Here is a 19,460-nt window from a genome sequence, read left to right on the forward strand (position 1 = left end):
CTGTATATACACACAAACACACTCCGTCCGGGTGACTAATAGGTAGCGCTAATGTTACTGTCCCCACTAGAACAACAGAATACATGTAATTTTGTCCTGGAAATATTTTATTGAAATACTGTAGAATTTATCATTACACAGGTGCGACTTGTGCTGGGGACAATAAAAGACCATTGTGAAATGTGCAGTTTTGTCACAACACAAGGGAGGGAACGTGTAATTGGCATGGTGACTGCAGGAATGTCCACCAGAGCTGTTCCAAGATAATAAAATGTTAATTTCTCTACCAACGTCATTTTAGAAAATTTGGCAGTAGGTCAAACCGGCCTCAACACCACAAATCATCTGCATGAAGTCGTGTGGGTCGAGCAGTTTGTAGATGCCGTTGTGAACACAGTGCCCCATGGTGGCGGTGAGGTTATTGTATGGGCAAGCATAAGCTACGGACAACCAACACCATTGCATTTTATCGATGACAATTTGAATGGACAGACATGCCGTGACGAGATCCTGAGGCCCATCGTAGTGCCATTCATCCACCACCATCACCTCATGTTTTAGCATGATAATGCACGGCCCCATACACAATTCCTGGAAGCTGAAAATGTCCCAGTTCTTCAATGGCCTGCATTCTCAGACATGTCACCCATTGAGCATTGTTTGGGATGCTCTGGATCGACGCATACGACAGCGTGCTCCAGTTCCCACTAATATCCAACAATTTCGCACAGCTATTAAAGAGGAGTGGGACAACATTCCACAATCAACAGCCTGATCAACTGTATGCGATGGAGCTGTGTCGCACTGCATGGGGCAAATGGTGGTCACACCAGATACTGACTGGTTTTCTGATCCACACCCATACTTATTTATGTTTTTTTATTTTAAATTTTGGTGGGGGGGGGCATCTGAGATTGCAGACACATATCTGTATTCCCAGTCATGTGAAATCCATTGATTAGGGCCTCAATTTACTAATTTCCTTATACGACCTGTAACTTGGTCAAATCTTTGAAATTGTTGCATGTTGAATTAATATTTTTGTTCAGTATAAAATGTAATTCAATTTAATACCTGCTGTAGTCCAGGCGTGTGTGTCGGAGATGCTGGTTCTGTCTGATCAGACGCTCCTCCTGCTGGGCCAGCCGTGCCTGCAGCCGCTCTCTCTCCACCTCCAGCTGCAGCTTCTGCAGGAACAGCTGGTGCCTCCTCTCCTCCCAGTCCTCCGGGCCCAGGAGGGGTGCTGTGAGGGCCCCCTCTGCCTCTACTCCCTCCCCCGATGGATCTTCTCCGGGTAGTAACCCTCCAGGTCCAAGTAGACCTCTGCTGTCTTTGAGTAGTTCACCAGGGCCGTTGTGGAGCAGCGGGCTGGTGTTGCCCAGTAGAGGGGCTTCTGTGGCCCCCCTATGGGGGAACCTTCCGTTGACCAGACTTTCCTGTCTGCTGCGTTGGGACGCTAGACGAAGCTCGCTATGGGTCCCTCCTCGGCAGCCCAGTGGTTTCATTGGTCCCTGGGATTGGTCGCTGGAGGAATAGGGAGGGGGGGTGTCTGAGTGAAGGTCGCCCGAGAGAGAGGCAGGACTCAGGGATGAGACTCTTCCTCCCGCTCCTCTTCCTCCTCTGTTTGTCCCCATTCCTCCAAGAGTGGGCAGGTCTAGGTAGGAGCCGTCCAAGGCTGTGGCCCTCTCTCCCCTGCTAAGCTTGGTGGAGGCTCCCTCACTGCTGGGGGCCTGTGGAGACGAGAGCCACCCAGTCAAATATACCTTTCTATTTGTATCTATTGTCAATAAATTATTCAATGTTACCATTTAATCTTATGCACCTGGATTTCAGCCTGTATTAACTGCTACAGTATGTAGGCATTAATAAAATCTGAAACTTGTCATGTATTCGTCTCCAATCTCTACAAGTGTTTAAGAGTAAGGGGTCACTCCTTCCTTTACCTGTTTTAACTTTTCTGTGAGAGAGCAATGGTTAAGCCAAGATATACTCGACAACGCAGAAGTAAGAGGTATGGAATCTTTCACTTCAATTTGGTTTGGGCAAGAGATTCTGGGGGGAAAAAAAGTGCTGAGCACAGGGAAACCAAGGTCTCTGAAGCGAAAAAGATAAACCCTTAGAGTAGAGAAGAGAAAAGTGCCCACCTTCAGCAAGACAAGAGCGACTGACTAATCCAGTGTGCGGTCACAGAGCACGCAAACATGCATTACTCAGCCCCACCGTAGGCCACGGAGGATGACGAAGTTGTCTAAATGATTACCTTGAGAAATGGTTTGTGCTACTGTACGCGGTCATAGTGGACTTTTCCTTAGCTGTCGTGACATTTGATGTGCTGTCTAGGTCTTAGGACAGGTCCTTTGAAAAGAAAATGTGAGTGTGTATGTGCATCTCTCCCAGTTGGGGGTATTGCGTTTGATGGTGAACAGCGCTGTTGTTTGGAGATGGCTCACTAGGGAAGGTGACGGGCGCACACACACACAAATATTCTCTTTCACACACATTCACACTTTCGCCATCTCTCAGATGCGCATCTGTATCACAATCTTGTATTACGCATGTTGCAGGCGTTCACACACACACACACAGTGAGTACCTTGCTTTGGGAGTTATAGTGGGAGCTGCGGATGTGGCTGAGCTGGGCAATGGACTGGTTGAGTTTCTCCTGCTGCTGAGAGAGGTACTGCTGGTAGAGCCCAAGCAGCTCCTGACACTCCCGATACTGCTGCTGTAGGCCTGGGCCACAGGGGGCTGGGGTTAAGGGTCATATTAGTCTCCATTTTTCTTCCTTTCTTGTAATACGTTTTTATTTACATTTTGCAGGCATGTCACATAACATAAGCTCAAAAGAACATCCCACCCACCACCCCATCATTAAGCCAGCAAAGTTAAAGACAACAGTGAGTTTCAACTCAAGATGTTGAAAAAGAAAAACTGAAAAGAGCATGATAAAAATGTTGGGCGGGTAGAGCTTTCCAGATTTCTCCATCTGGGTCGGGCCAGGCTGAGCAGAGCTGGGCAGTGATGCCAGATCTGGGTGCCAGGCTGAATGCCAGACAAGAGAGCTCATCTGGAGCAAAACCACTGCTGAGCATGAGGGGCCTGCTAATGACAGCACCGCTCGTACACACAACCGGGCTCTGAGTGAGGTAGATACATACTTCCATTGCAAACCCTACCTTATTAACAAAGCATCAGATCACATACACAGTGCATTGGAAAGCATTCAGACGCCTTGACTTTTCAAATACTTTACAACCTTATTCCACAATTGATTAAATCGTTGTCTTCCCTCAATCTACACACAATACCCTATAATGACAAAGCAAAAACCAGGTCAAGAAATTTTTGCTGGTCCATTCAAGCACATTCAGAGACTTGTGCCAAAGCCACTCGTGCCTTGTCTTGGCTGTGTGCAGAGGGTCGTTGTCCTGTTGGAAGGTGAACCTTCACCCCAGTCTGAGGTCGTGAGCGCTCTGGAGCAGGTTTTCATCAAGGATCTCTTTACATTGCTCAGTTGATCTATCCTGACTAGTGTCACAGTCCGTGCTACGGAAAAACATCCCCACTGCATGATGCTGCCAACACCATGCTTCACCGTAGGGATGGTGCAAGGTTTCCTCCAGACTTGGCATTCAGGCCAAAGAGTTCAATCTTGGTTTCATCAGACCAGAGAATCTTGTTTCTCATGGTCAGAGTCCTTTAGGTGCCTTTTGGCAATTGCCAAGCGGGCGGTCATGTGAATTTTACTGAGGAGTGGCTTCCTTCTGGCCACTCTACCATAAAGGCCAGATTGGTGGAGTGCTGCAGAGATGGTTGTCCTTCTGGAATTTTCTCACATCCACACAGACAAACTCTGGAGCTCTATCAGAGTGACCATTGGGTTCTTGGTCACCTCCCTGACCAAGGCCCTTCTCCCCGATTGCTTAGTTTGGCCAGGTGCTAGCTCTAGGAAGAGTCTTCGTGGTACCAAACTTCTTCCATTTAAGAATGATGGAGGCCACTGTGTTCTTGGGGACCTTCAATGCTGCAGACATTTTTTGGTACCCTTCCCCAGATCTGTGCCCCGACACAATCCTGTCTTGGAGCTCTACGGACAATTCCTTTTACCTCATGGTTGGGTTTTTGGACTGTCAACTGTAGGACCTTATATTGACAGGTGTGTGCCTTTCGAAATCATATCCAATCAATTTAATTTGCCGAAGGTGGACTCCAATGAAGTTGTAGAAACATCAAGGATGATCCATGGGAACAGGATGCACCGGAGCTCAATCTCAAATCTCTTAGCAAAGGGTCTGAATACTTATGTTAATAAAAGGTATTTCTATTCTGTTATAAATGTGCAAACATTTCAGGAAACCTGTTTTTACTTTGTCATTATGGGGTAGTGTGTAGATTGATGAGGATAAAAAAATAAAAATAAAATCCATTTTAGAATAAGGCTGTAACGTAACAAAATGTGGGAAAAGTCAAGGGGTCTGAATACTTTCCGAATGCACTGTAGGTAGACCCACAGAGAATTTGCATTGCACCAACAATAACACATTACCATCTCTAGTCACCCCTCAAGATGGGTACACACAGTCCCAAACACACTCCTACCAACCAATACCCATAAACCTCCCTGCTGCAGGCCATATCCTTTTATGGATAGGCAATAGCCCCAGGCTGATGACTTTCTCAACACATCACCTTTTAAAAGTCCTCGATTTGGGAGCAAATTAAAAGTTTTCAAAGTGAAGCCATAATGAAGATACGCTAGGAGAAAACACTTTGGTGTCGGATGAGTTCAACCAAGCCTGGGAAATGAAACGGAGCATGGGAAGAGAAAGGCTTCTTTCATAAACACTAAACACTCTACGGACTGCAAGGCGCTAGAGGGTAGTGCGTACGACCCAGTATATCACTCAGGTCAAGCTTCCAGCCATCCAGGACCTCTATACCAGGTGGTGTCAAAGGCCCTAAAAATTGCCATAGACTCCAGCCACCATAGTCAGACTGTTCGCTCGGGCACGGCTAGCGGGTACCCCCACACATCGACTCTGTACCAATGTTGCTCTTATTTTTTACTTTAGTTTATTTAGTAAATATTTTTCTTGACTCTTATTTTTCATAAAACTGCATTGTTGGTTAAGGGCTTGTAAGTAAGCATTTCAGATCTACACCTGTTGTATTAGGCGCATGTGACTAATATAATTTGATGACGGAATTCAGTCATGCATGACAAAATTTGACAGAATCGACCAAACACTTCAGGGGCAATTTCCATGTCAATGGATTATGGGGATAGGTCAGAAAATAAAAAATAAATGCCATATTGGTTTCCTTAAACATGCAAGCAGTCTATGGAAAAAGTATGACAATAATCAATGTTTTAGTTTAGTTTCCCTGGCACTGTTTCCAAATGTTTGAGCATTTGTGGCACAAACCCCATTCAAGTCATGAGACAGATATTAGATTTTCATCATATCCAAATCATTTGAAAGTTTACCCGTGAAGCTCAAGTCACGTATAGATGATTTGAACATAAAGCGTGAAAAATACTAATATCGGTCCCATGACTTGAATGGGATTCGTGCCATAAATACTAAAACATTAGCATTTGGAAACTAAACCAAAGCATGGATTGCTGTCATACCTTGTCCATAGACTGCTAAAAAAAACTAAAGTGTAATTTGGGTGAACTATCCCTTTAATGTTGGTAGTATAATATCCTCTGGGTTATCATCAGATTCCTTTTATTCAAAAGGAGCCTAATGCACACGACCATGTCAAAGTAACCCACACAAATCGGGTATTGCAAGCATCATGCTCCAACCAAAAGTCATCACAACCACCTAACCTGGCTAGTGTGTGGGAGCGTAAACACACTTACATTAAAAAGGTTGATGGGTCAAAGCAGCCCTGACGCTCAACGCCTGGTAATCTAGGGGCGACTGAAGTGCAATTGATAAGGATCTCTTCACACACCGAAAACAGTAAAACCGCTTCTCTGAGTCTTGGCCATGAGCCAATCAGAATGCACGCCCTCTTCAATCAAAGCTTCAATTTCTACGCTCCTTAAACCAAAAATATACAAAATCAAGAGTTTGCAATCGAGGTTTCAGACAGTGCCTGTCAAAATGATTCACTCACCCTGTCAGGCCGTGCACAAATGAAATAATGAAATCCACCTTAAGGTGAAACAAATTTGCGCAGGAAAGGAATATTTTAAAACCTGCCTTATGAGCTCTGTGCCAAATCGACTGGGTGTGTGAATGAGTGTGTATGCAGTCTCTCTCTTTCAGTGTGTGTGTGTGTGTGTGTGTGTGTAGGGCCTGGTGATGAAGAATTGATGGAAGGGGACAGTTAGCATAACTTTATGTTCCTGGTGAGGACAAATCGGTTTACAAGCAACCAACCAAATAAATAGCTGCATCAAACGCTATAGCTCAAAGTTGACTGTCTTTTGATGGTATTAAAGGTCTAACATAAATACAATAAGAACAAAGTAAACTCAAAGTTTAGCCCTGTATCCATTGCCTAAGGGAGGAGGGTAGTGTCACTTAATATTTCAACCACAGCAGTGGTATAAATGTCGCTGACTAACTTCCAAGGTTGATTTAAAAAATGATGTGATATGTGGAGCACAGACTCAGAAATGACATTTAGCTTTTAACCTCCCCAAAACAACATGCCAAGGGGAAACAACCAAACACATCCTTATTCAAATCGTAGATTTCATTCAGCACTTGAGCTTCAAAATCGTCCTGACAGACAACATTTCAACAAGAATTGCTTTTCTCTCATCTCAGGTCTTTAGACAGAGAGATATACATCCTCCCCTTGATAACCTGGCTCTTGGTAGATAAGACTGAAGGTGAGGCAGAGGGTGTAATGGAATTAGACTTTACAAGTCTCCCTTTAGCCCGTTTGCCTTTGGTGTCTCCTTAACCTTAAAAAGATCAGTCCAGAACCCTACGTCTAAGAAGTCTCTTTACAACTGTGTGTGCGCTTTAAAAGACTGGTTATCCCATCGAGGTGCTTTAATCAGAGTTTTTCCAGCTCAAATTCCGTTTTAATGGAGTTTGGAAGTTTAGTATAAATGCCAGGTCTCGCAGCCTAAGTGCCTTTAAATGAGTTGTGCTTTCCTAATTTCCTAGCTCCGCTGCCAATTGTGCAATTTACCAGCCAACGATTACTCTTCATATTTCGCTGTGTTTCCCCCCCCCTAAATTGACGGCTCTCCCCACGTAGGTTTGACCTGAGCGGAATCGTTAAGGAGGACGACAGGAGGGGTGGGATGCAAAAAGGGAGGAAACAGAGTAATTCTGGGATGCTGCTGGAATTACAGGAATGTTGCCAGGTCATGCCAAGAGACAGTTAGCTTGTTTAGAATTAACTGGTAGCGTTGCATCTGAAAGCCTTTGACAGGTCAGGAAAAAGGTAAGATATGACAAAATTCAGTGCATGATTACCAAAACATGAGACAAGAGCAAATGCCACAGTCCCACAAGGTAAAACGTCATAGACGGTAATGGTTTCAAACAACGTAATCCACAGTGATCTCAGACAGAGTGCAAATGTCATATTAAATGTCAAGATGTGGCCAAGAAGCAAAATCGTGAAAAAGCAGGGGGGAATGAAGGTACGTGTGAATGTTATAACGCTCATGGAGTATCTGGCAGACACTGAGGTTGGCAGTGGTGATATCAAGCCCTAGGCAATGCTGCCCCCTGCTGCCAGAATACAGGAAGAGCCTTAAATTCTTCAGTGGCATAGTAGGGCTGCAGTGTCTGAGGGTACATTTCCTTTTTTTCTTTTTTTTTAACCTTTATTTAATTAGGCAAGTCAGTTAAGAACATTATTATTTTCAATGACGGCCTAGGTACAGTGCCTTGTTCATGGGCAGAACGACAGATTTTTACCTTGTCACCTCAGGGATTCGATCTTGCAACCTTTCGGTTACTAGTCCAACTCTCTAACCACTAGCCTACCTGCTGCCCACTCATGGCTGTCTTATAAATCATTGACTGATACAAGTCCGGGAAAGCAAGAAAACATCAGCAGGCACGGCAGGCCTCAAGGACGGGGGTTGAGGATACTTCAGACAGACAATGACACCACAGGGCTGACAATGTCATTAAGAGACACCCTTGATGTGTGTGTGTATATCCGTGTGCGTCCATGGGGAAAAGGATACTCTCTCTCTCCTGTACAATGAGCTGGTTCTGCTGCTCAAGCTGTAGGATTTTGCGCTCAAAGGTCTCCTGTTCGTCCCTCAGCCTCTGTACCGACGACTCCTTCTCTTCACTCACTCTAGGTAAGAAGAGATGGCGGGTCAGGGATTATAGCAGACTGTGTACATTAACTTAATTCTTGAGGAAATCCACACACCTAAAAATCCCAAATCCCTGCCAAATACACTTATGTTGGATGAGCAATTACCTGGCCAGCTCCTGGATGAGGTTGGCGATGCGCCGCTTATCCTGGGGACAGAGGTCCTTCAGAGAGGTCCTGTTCGTAGCCTGGGTCACCTCAGAGATCGCCTGAACAAAATATGCAGAAGTATGTGGACACCCATTCAAATTAGTGGATTCAGCTATTTCAGTCCCACCCGTTGCTGACAGGTGTATAAAAGCGATCAGACAGCCATGCAATCTCCATAGACGAACATTGGCAGTAGAATGGCACATACGGAAGAGCTCAGTGACTTTCAACGTGGCACCGTCATTGGATTCCACCTTTCCAACAAGTCAGTTTGTCCCATTCCTGCCCTGCTAGAGATGCCCCAGTCAACTGTAAGTGCTGTTATTGTGAAGTGGAAACATCTAGGAGCAACAACGGCTCAGCAGCGAAGTGGTAGACCTCACAAGCTCATAGAAAGGGACCGCCAAGATTTCTGAGTCTCCTGTCTGTCCTTGGTTGCAACACTCACTACCAAGTTCCAAACTGCCTCTGGAAGCAACATCAGCACAAGAACTGTTCGTCGGGAGCTTCATGAAATGAGTTTCCATGGCCAAGCAGCCACACACAAGCCTAAAATCACCATGCGCGATGCGAAGCGCCGGCTGGAGTGGTGTAAAGCTTGCCTCCATTGGACTCTGGAGCAGTGGAAATGCATTCTCTGAAGTGATGACTAATGCTTCACCATCTGGCAGTCCGATAGACAAATCTTGGTTTGGATGATGCCAGGAGAATGCTACCTTCCCGAATGCATAATGCCAACTGTAAAGTTTGGTGGAGGAGGAATAATAGTCTTGGGCTGTTTTTCATGGCTCAGGCTAGGCCCCTTAGTTCCAGAGAAGGAAAATCTTAACGCTACAGCATACAATGACATTCTAGACTAGTGTTCCCAACCCTGGTCCTCGATTACTCCCAACAGTACAGATATTTTATTGTAACCTTGGACAAGCACACCTGATTCAATTGGTCAAATAAACATCAAGCTCTCAATGAGTTGAATGAGGTGCGTTTGTCAAGCGCTATAACAAAACTGTACTGTTGGGGGTACTCGAGGACCAGCGTTGGGAAACACTGTTTTAGACAATTCTGTGCTTTCAACTTTGTGGCAAGTTTGGGGAAGGCCCTTTCCTGTTTCAGCAGGACAATGCCCCTGTGCACGAAGCGAGGTCCATACAGAAATGGTTTGACGAGATCGGTGTGGAAGAACTTTACTGGCCTGCACAGAGCCCTGACCTCAACCCCATCAAACACCTTTAGGATGAATTGGAATGCGTTCTGTGAGCCAGGTCTAATCGCCCAACATCAGTGCCTGACCTTACTAATATGCTTTTGTGGCTGAATGGAAGCAAATCCCTGCAGCAAAGTTCAACATCTAGTGGAAAGCTTTCCCAGAAGAGTGGAAGCTGTTACAGCAGCAAAGGGGGGCCCAACTCCATATTATTGGCCATGATTTTGGAATGTGATGTTTGACAAGCAGGTGTCCACATACTTTTGACCATGTAGTGTAGGATATTTAATTTATCACAAAATAGAAAGCCTTAAATCAGAACAAAAGAGAGACAATTTTTTTGGCAAGCATTGCACAACAGTACAGTATATTGACATTCTGTGTGTTACTAGCCTGTTGTATGTCAGCCTATTTCAGCCTATGTCAGCCTATTTCACAAATTAGTTAGCACTAATGAATCAGGATTGTGATCAGCATCAGAAAAACATTGCAAATCTGAGAAAAGAGGGTGGGCTTGGGAGTAGGCCTAAGTACATTTAAATTATGTATAAATGGCTGGAGTCAATCAGAAATAGCTGTGTAGTACCCAGGCTTTGTGTTTGCATGTGCCCCTGTCCAACTGGAGAGGTTATTTAAGCAATATACCACAGCTAAGGTCTGTTCTTACGCACAACGCAACACAGAGTGCATGCCTTATTTCTATTATAAACTGTTTACCAATTTAATTAGAGCAGGAAAAATGTGTTTTGATATACCACGGTTGTCAGCCAATCAGCATTCATGGCTCGAACCACCCAGTTTATAATAGCTAATAACTAGTTGGTGTTGATGGAGTGGCCCTTCTTGGCAGACCTACCTGTGGGGTGGTGAGGAGATGCTGCTGGGTGGCTGGGTTGGGGGGTGGGACTGTAGGTGCAGGGGTGGCCTGGAGCTGCCCTCTACCCATCGAGGACAGGGAAAGACGCTGGCCTTGCTTCTTATTGCCCCGGCTCAGAGGAGCCCCTCTTCGGATCTCACTGCTATAATTGGCCCTCATCTTCACCTTTCTCTCACTGCTGCTGGTGCCTGATACTGACTTAAAGGCTGTCCGCAAGTGTCCCTCTCTGCTGACTCCTGAGAGAGCGAGAGACATGGTGATAAATAAAGTAGCGTTAGCAGTCAGCAATAGGAAAAGGTCAGAACATCTCACATATGGCTTTGAGAACTCTAATAATGTCCTCACCCGGAATTAACACCACAGGTTGGTCTTCATCTGATGCTGTGTGAATTTAATTATGAAAATATATTTGGTCTCTAACAAGACCCTCACTTCAATAAAAAGCACCATGTTGAAGTTGGCTAAGGCAAGCTACTGAAGTGGGTTCATCAAGTTCCTGGCATGTGTTAATAACTTTATAGCCAGCTAGCTGGTAAGGCTTGCTTTGAACATGGTACGTTAAGGGATAGCTAACTTCCTATGAGAATCCGGCTAACGTTAACTAGTTACAAAAATGTAAGTTAGCTTGCTAACATGGTATTTAACATCCCCGGCCATAGCAAACAAACTAGCTAGCTATGATAGTTTTCCAGCCAGGTGAGAAACCCCTAGCTAGCTAGTTAACGTTAGCTAGAAAGGCTCCACAACTAGTAAGCAAGCTAATTACATCTAGTTAGTGATGTATATGCATAACAGCTAGCTAACGTTAGCGTCATACCAACTCCACAGACTTGTTAATAAAAACGTATCCTACCGTCATCGAAAGCATACTGACAATTTCGACTTCAAAACGTTTCCTATACGGGGGGCTGTCTTTTATGGACACCATGTAAAAGGATACTGTCATTAGCCCCCCAAAATACTGAGTTGTCATTTCCTTCCTTTGCTGCCGCCATATTGAATCAACCGCCACTCCCAGGATGCCAAGTATGGCCAAGTTGCGTAGAAAATGGCTCTTGTTAGGATGAAAGACACACTTGTTGGGGGGTGGGAGGAAAGTGGACTGATGCTGCGTTCAGAACAACTGGGTAATCGAAAAGCTCCTACTTCTGACTCAAGTAAGTTCCAAACAACTGGGTTCTCGAGGGGAAAAAACTGCTCGGACTGGGAAAAATCTATTTGAAAGGTTATCCAACTCGGTATTCCAACTATTTCTAGAGCTCCGACTTTCCGACCTGAAGATCGCTGACGTTTTAAACGCGGCATTAACATCAACAGTACCACACCCATGGGATTGCGTGTCAAAGGCGCTACGTGACTGTAAACAGACATCTGTAGATGAGACTAGAAGCTCATGTCTGCTTCCTAACTATCGGAGTCGTTTTCCCAAAGGCAAGGCGCGAAGGCAGGCGACAAGTTTAAGTAAAACAAAAAGCACATAGAAATTCATGCTTGTCTCTCACCTTTAGTAAAGAGGTGAAGTTTATTTTTTAGTAATAGACATTGTCGTTATCTATAAAGTTATGTACATCAAATCCATCATTGGGAGCGGTTGGTTAAATCAAAACGTTCTCTTCAGGCCTAGATCAAGGGATAAGTGTTAACTATTGAATTGTGTCTGAGTATCAATAGTCATTTGGTATTGAATGTAGTGAAATATATAACAAATTATAAGCCAATGTATTTGATAGGAATTTTCTATATTACTTCAGTGTAATCGAAATCTACAAAATAGAGCCCAGAACATCTCACATATGGCCTTGAGAAGTCTGATTTAATAGTTGATCGAGCAAAACCGTCTTTCAGGCATTGTGCTCCATTTTTTGTTTTGTCATTAGCCAAGGAAAGTCTAAGCATTTCCGTACATTATGGGACATTTCCAATTGGAAAATGTCTGTGCTCTCCCAGACTCCTCCATTCTCCTCTCCTCCATGACCTGGAAACTGATGATCGAGGAGAATGACAATTCGTTAGGATGACCTTCTTTGACAGAGGAATGCACAAAAGAATCCTTGGGGCAGGTAGCGTGGAATGGTTTTATAATCCACATTTTGTAAATTATTCTCTACTTATCATTTTATCTATAACATATCTTGCACAACTAGCTACATTTGTTTTTATCACTTTACACATTTATTTTGGGATTCCACCCCTGTAAACATAATTTACCTGATGACTCGTGAGCAGAGGAGGAGGTGAGGTGAGCAAAACCATTTGAGATTCTCCCACTGAAAAATTTTATGGGGTGTGTTGCCTATCCTTAAACCATTAAAACCATGTTTATTTTTTCCATTAAAACCATTTTTTTTTCACAACTTAAAAACATTGTAGAAAGTATAATGGAAAAGTGCATACAAGTACACAACCCATTAGCAAAAACAAAACACTAACTACGAATACGATACGTTATTGCAGCATAATGATAGGAAGAAATCACAAAAACAAGGAGATTTACAGGCTTTGCCAGCTCACTTTATTGAATGACTATTTTATACGAGAACATTTCATCGGGAACTCATATTGTATGACTCCTTGTTGATGTCTCTCTTCAGGGCTGCACTTAATTTTTCAGCTTCTTTTCCCTAAATGGATTAACAAGAAAAAGGATAATGTATTTTTTGTTTATTTTATATGTAGTTGCACATCATTCATCTGTAATCTGGGTTCATTAAAGTCGACATATCTAAGGAAATCGGAGAACAAAATATTTGATTATACCTTGCCAACTTCACAACTCTTTGCTCTCATTTTGTTGACCTGTGACTCAGATGTCGGCACGCTCCTGAGCTTCCTCCAGCTCATGCTGCACCTTCCTGAACCTGGACAGGTGAGTGTTGGCCTGCTCTTCCTGTAGGGGTGTCAAAACACTATTTAATATTCATATAATGTAAATAAAATTACATTAAAATAAACAAAAAACATTTAAAGTCATGTAGAATAACTGAATGATAGAGTCAAAGTAATGAGTGTGTGTGATTGATTGATGGATCTGATACCATAACTACACTATTTTGTTATTTATTTATTGAGACTCATGCATGCATTACAATGAAAGGAAGGAGTTTATATTTTATACAGGTTTTTTTCAGAATATAAAAGGCTGTGGCAGGGGGCATGGCAATGGGCGCGGTCAGCCGGTTAGTGTGGCTGAATTCTTTTTTTTTTTAAACGTTTGCAGCCCCTATCTGCTTTTAGCACCGCTAGTATTTACACACTAGTGGTGCTGAGAATTAGCTTGCTAAAAAAAACAGAATAGCCTGCCAGAAGTGAAATAAAATAACATTTCAACTTACTCTGTTGATGTCTGTAGGCTTGGTCCTTATGCAGGGGGGAAATTGAGAACAATTGAGAAAAATCATTGAATAGAACATAAATTAAACAGACTTTCCAAACTTGGGTCTGTTGTAGAACCACTTCTTCTCTGCTTACCTCATGTCAAAATAAGCCCTGCACGTGCTCCATACCTGCACAATAAAGCAATAACTTGTGGGGGACTTATTTTGACATGAGGTAGAGAGGAACTGACCTCGCTGTGGTATTACTGCATAGGTCGACAACAGACCCACCCTTAGAAATTCTGTTTAATTATACATTCCGTTAATGTTATTTTTTCTTCACATTCCCCCTTCCAAGGCTACAGACAATCAACAGTAAGTGGAAATGCAATTTTATTTAACTCTGACAATTCTGTTTTTTTGCAAGCTAATTCCCACGATGCTAGTGTGTAAATACTAGCATTGCTAAAAGCAGCTAAGCGGTGGTGTAGAGAGATTTTTGCATTTTTAAGCCAATTTCCTGCAATTCTAAACATTTTGCTATGGATCTCAGAGAAAAATTTTGCAGTTTAAAGCTAATTTCCTTCAAATCTGTGAATTTTGCCATGGCTAATGATGTGTTCTTTTGCTCAAACATAATAACAAAAGCACTACTGCTAAATTCAATATTTTAGGAAATTTCTATATTCTCTGACTGTCTAGCTTTTATTTAGGTGGTTGTTAGTTCTCAAAGATTGTATTTTCATAATCATTTCAATTGCAGAAACATCCCTGATATATATTGAAACTATTGCAGTGATTGTCCCTTCTGCGATAAAGCTAAAACAAAAACTAATACACTAATGCCAAAGTTTCTGCACCTTGTAACACTACATAAATAAATCATCTCAATAAAGCAAGATGTCAAGTCAAGCAAGTATTGTACTTACGGCATCCTCAGCATGTCAACCAGATCCTGGAGCCTGTTCACATTTTTCTTGTTCTCTTCAGTCTGTAGGTTGTAAAATAATATACTGTAGGTATTATATCATGTGTAGCTTTATAAATAGACCATTATTATAATTACTAAGAAAAAAATCTTAACCTGGTATGTGAGCTCCTTGACTCTTCCCTCATATTTGCAGACCCCTGTACCCCTGTGATAGCATCCATGTCTCTGTTCAGCGTCAACTTCACCTTCCAGCTCACAGACCTGAAATAGAAGACTTGTGTGTTTTGTTCTCAGATGGGATGGTAATACTAAATTATAACTAAAGTGTTGCCTTTTTCAATTATGGAGTCGACTTTCTTTCAAATGAATGAACTATACATAGTTAAGGAGTTTACCCTAGCCTCCAGTTTCTGGAGTTGCTTCTTTCCGCCCTTCTTGGCCAGATTCTCAGCCTCATCCAGACGGTGCTGCAGGTCCTTCACTGTCACCTCCAGGTTCTTCTTCATCCTCTCCAGGTGAGAGCTGGTGTCCTGCTCCTTCTTCTTCAGGCTGGATTACTGCGAAATGAAAGTATTGTCCTTAATGTGCACATAATTATAGCACTGGCAATGTTTGGCTCCAAACGGAGATGGCATTGTTACACAAACATGTTGGGGAAACGTGATTGTGCTGACAAATAATGAGACATTAATGGCCAAGACGGCTATCCTAGTCTACTTATAGTTATGTAATGTCTGTAGACTCACATCAGTAATATCCTTCTTGGCCTTCTCCTCTGCATTTCTTGCTTCCTGGACAGTGTCTTCCATTTCACCTTGGACCTGAGTAAGGTCAACCTCCAGCTTCTTTTTAGTGTTGATGAGGCTTATGTTCTAAACAAGTTATGATAACGTGCTTATGTTAAAAGTAATACATGGGAAGCACATCTTTAATTGGGCATTTTGTAGACTTTACCTGGGAGTGCAACTCCCTTAAACAGGCAGTTAACCCACTGTTCCTAGGCCGTCATTGAAAATAAGATTTGTTCTTAACTGACTTGCCTAGTAAAATAAAGGTTCAAAAAAAAAAAGTGTTAAAACAGATTCTTGTAATATGCAAATTAGCACATAATTAAGGGTGGTTTGCATTTATTTTTTATTTATTTTAAATAAAAGTTGGAATACATTAATATCTTGTATTTATCTATACTTTCCACTGGTAAAGTTTCAGTCTGATGAGAGTAAAGAAAAAAATCCCTATTAGCCTGTGGTGCCTAACCTTAAAGTCACGTAGCTCATCTATGCTGCATAACGCTCTTTGAGGTTATACAGCACAGTGGGCTCATTGAGGTGGGTCATCATGGCCATGTCCTCATTTCTATCATGCTTTGGAGGGTTCATGGGGTGTATATCATGCTCCTTTACAGTGATGGTCTCTGACAGAAAGAAAATGAACATTTATTATGTTACTATCATGTATATAGTTTATTAGGTATTCTTTCTATAGTATGATCACAGAGTCAGTGCTTCATTTTTACAACATTAATGTTTGCTAGTTATTAAAACACATAAGGTGGCCATATTTACTTGCCCACAAAGAGTTGACAGTTGCTTTGCCACCCTCTTTACCCTGGTGAACTCTTTTGAGGTGCATTTCTTTGGGCTCAACCACAAAGAAAGCTCTTTTGTCATCAAAGAGAGCAGCCTGGGCCAAAACTCTTTCCCTTTCTGGCTTCCAGAGGCAAATGGCCGTTGGGCCAAAGACCACAATCTCTGTGTCAGTGCTCATGATGGCACCTTACTCTGGGATGGGGAAATAAACGTAAATCAACCTTATTATTATGTGGTACATTCTATTTTGTATCATCACAAATATAAAATTGAACAAAGCTTGATTCATTATTGTTAGTAACAGATTCTGTTATGCCATCTTCAGTGCTACTACATGCAAGCAAAGTCTTAAAGATTACATCCTTGTCAGTTTAACTTTACTGCAAGGCCATTCAAACACCACCTAACTTGGCATTTCTTATGCTATGCATTTGTTACCAGCAAGGACAACAGTGTGTGTGTAGATATAACCTTTTCATAAATGAACAGGCAAAATAGATGCTTGAGACCAGGTCAGAAGTCTGACCAGAGGGGCAGCAGCAGCATCCATCATCATCATAATCATTATCACCATCATAATCATCATCATCATGGCAATCATCATCACCATCATCATAATCATCATCATCACCATCATAATCATCATAATCATCATTATGATAATCACCATCATCATTACGACAATCATCATCACCATAATCATTATCATGACAAGCATCATCACCATAATCATCATCACTATCATAATCATCGTCACCCTCATCATTATGACAATCATTATCATCACCATCATAATCATCATCATGACGATCATCATAATCATCACCATCATAATCATCATCATGACGATCCTCATAATCATCACCATCATAATCGTCATCATCATCAGCATAATCAAAAGCAACATTTAAGTGCAGAAACATGCTAGACTGAATTCATCACCCACAGCAAAATTGGTGAGTGCTAATTAGGTGGGTCGTTTCACCAATTCGGTGCCTTGTGAGATGTGTAACTTGGTCATAAAAAACTTTGGATTTCACCAACTTTTAACATTGTCATAAAGAGCACATGTCCATCTTCATAAAAAAAACAAGTTTTCCCATCTCAAGATGCTAAATAAAATAAAAAACTACTTAAGTAGTACTCTAAAGTATTTTTACATAACACCCCTGTTGCACACAACAAGCAGAAGGGGATTTATCGCTGATTTAAGATAAAATTGTCAACCCTGTTATGATCAACCCTGATCAACCCTGTCACTTTATTCAGCACTTAATAGGCACTTACTATAGTATTTTTTTCATTGTAGTCATACCTTGTGGGATTGGTAATAATCTGAGAAAGATTTAGGGAGTCCCATTGCTTTAGGACTTGGTCAGGTGGTTTAAGCATGTCCCAGTTTGGGTCACAAAGCAGGACAAATTCAGATTTAGCATAAGGGGCCAGGAGAGAGCTCAGGGCAGGTAGGGTACAGGCCGGTGCTGATGGAGGACGATACACGCAGCAACAGTCAACAAAGAGCTATTTCAAAGTTTATTTCTTAAAATCATCCAATCAAATTGTTTGGGGACAGACTTGGTGGAGACAACCGAGCGCTGAAGGTATTCCTTGGTAAAGATTGCCACTCCACCGCCTTTGGAGGATCTGTCTTGCCAAAAAAGGTTATAACCAGACAGGTTAACATCAGTGTTCAAAACATTCTTCCTTAACCATGTCTCAGTAATGACCAACATATCTGGATTGGAGCTGTGAGCCCACACTTTCAATTGATCCAATTTAGGTAATAAGCTTCTAGTGTTAACGTGCAGAAAATCCAGGCTTTTACGAGAGCGAAATCAGTGAAGCAGATATCAGAGCACATGTCAGAATTGGGGCTAGCAACAGTAGATGGGCCAGGGTGTACATGCACATTTCCAGATATTATCAGCAGTAATACAATCAGGGCACAGCAGAGGACAGGGAGAGCTCTGCAGTGTTGATCTATGACATTTGAATGTGCATTAGATGGTAAAAATATCATATTGTACAGCAATTGCATTAGGTAACATGAATACAAAGTCGGCGAGAGGTGGTGGGAATAGGATGGGAGGCCAAGAGTCCTTGTAACCAAAAGAGAGTCAGAGTCCCGAGTGTGGGAACAAACATAGTCTGTCCCACGGTTGGATCAACAAGCAAGTTCATAGTCAACAAAGCATGCAGGAGTCATGAGGCAAATAGCATAAAGAACAAGAAAAAAATCTAACGACTTGGGGCTTGCCATTATAAGTTCAGAGTCACGCACCAACAATGAATGTTTGCTGGAGGCAAGTGAAAGTTCGGGAGAGAGGTGGGAGTGTGGTGGGGGTACCTGTACCAGACAGGGAAAGACAGGCCAGAGCAGGCGGTGAACAGATCGCCAGGTGGAATCAAAGCAGCAGTGCAGCTGGAAATGGGAGTAGGTGTCACACCCACCTGGGAGAAGCTTTTTTCTTGAGGTAGATTCCTTGTAGAAAATGTCAGAGGATTGTCTCTGAAAAGCTGACGCTGGTCCAGGAGAACTCAGACGAAAACTTCAAAAAGATATATTCCAGGTCGAATAAACTGGTCAAACTAAGAAGAGAATCAATCTTCAGGATGTTATTTTCATTTCTATCCAATAACGTTCCAACCGGATCATACGTTTTCATCTGCAGCCAAATGGAACGACGGTGACATCAACAGACAAATGCGCCACAGGGAAATTGCATTCTGCAAAGACAGTGACTATTTCCCCTCCCATTCGGTCAAAGTTCACACCAGAGGCTCCATTCCACGTTCTACTGAATGAGAACATCTAGTGGAAGGAGTAGGAAGTGCTAACATATCCATATCTTATTTGGAAGGGAAGGGGCGATGACATCAAATTTGACCCACATTCAGAATATCACTTCCTGTTTGGAAGATTGCCTGCCCTATGAGTTCTGTTATATTCACAGACATAATTCAAACAGTTTTAGAAACTTCAGAGTGTTTTCTATCCAATTGTAATAATAATATGCATATATTAGCAATCTAGGACAAAGTAGGATGCAGTTCACTATGGGCACGCAATTCATCCAAA

At 42.5% G+C, this 19,460-nt stretch overlaps 2 protein-coding genes across 5 annotated transcripts in view; both read right to left on the reverse strand.

Moving 5' to 3' along the window:
* kiaa1328 (KIAA1328 ortholog) overlaps nt 1-11,862 on the reverse strand; it is a 44,850-nt gene extending 32,988 nt beyond the window's left edge. Inside the window, exons 1-7 of one of the 4 annotated variants that reach the window (XM_024374524.2) lie at nt 11,488-11,862; nt 10,893-10,922; nt 10,527-10,783; nt 8,425-8,525; nt 8,180-8,295; nt 2,594-2,733; nt 1,075-1,730 (exon numbers count right to left, since the gene is read on the reverse strand). In XM_024374524.2, coding sequence (XP_024230292.1) covers nt 1,075-1,730; nt 2,594-2,733; nt 8,180-8,295; nt 8,425-8,525; nt 10,527-10,783; nt 10,893-10,922; nt 11,488-11,542 — 1,355 coding nt within the window. In that variant the 5' untranslated portion in view covers nt 11,543-11,862. Of the gene's footprint in view, nt 1-1,074; nt 1,731-2,593; nt 2,734-8,179; nt 8,296-8,424; nt 8,526-10,526; nt 10,784-10,892; nt 10,929-11,400 lie in introns of all 4 variants that reach the window. The other 3 variants (XM_024374518.2, XM_024374536.2, XM_024374529.2) reach the window with 3 other exon arrangements.
* Nucleotides 11,863-13,350: 1,488 nt separating this feature from the next.
* Nucleotides 13,351-16,559, reverse strand: LOC112222795 (myosin heavy chain, fast skeletal muscle-like). Its single transcript, XM_042305222.1, has 8 exons — nt 16,358-16,559; nt 16,106-16,206; nt 15,510-15,664; nt 15,188-15,341; nt 14,946-15,053; nt 14,791-14,852; nt 13,880-13,904; nt 13,351-13,434 (listed from the first exon to the last, which is right to left on the reverse strand). The coding sequence occupies exons 1-8, from the start codon at nt 16,557-16,559 to the stop codon at nt 13,351-13,353; spliced, it is 891 nt and encodes a 296-aa protein (XP_042161156.1).
* Between the last annotated feature and the right edge of the window lie 2,901 nt (nt 16,560-19,460).

The sequence above is a fragment of the Oncorhynchus tshawytscha genome, linkage group LG02 (assembly GCF_018296145.1).
Source record: "Oncorhynchus tshawytscha isolate Ot180627B linkage group LG02, Otsh_v2.0, whole genome shotgun sequence".
Classification (NCBI taxonomy): Eukaryota; Metazoa; Chordata; class Actinopteri; order Salmoniformes; family Salmonidae; genus Oncorhynchus; species Oncorhynchus tshawytscha.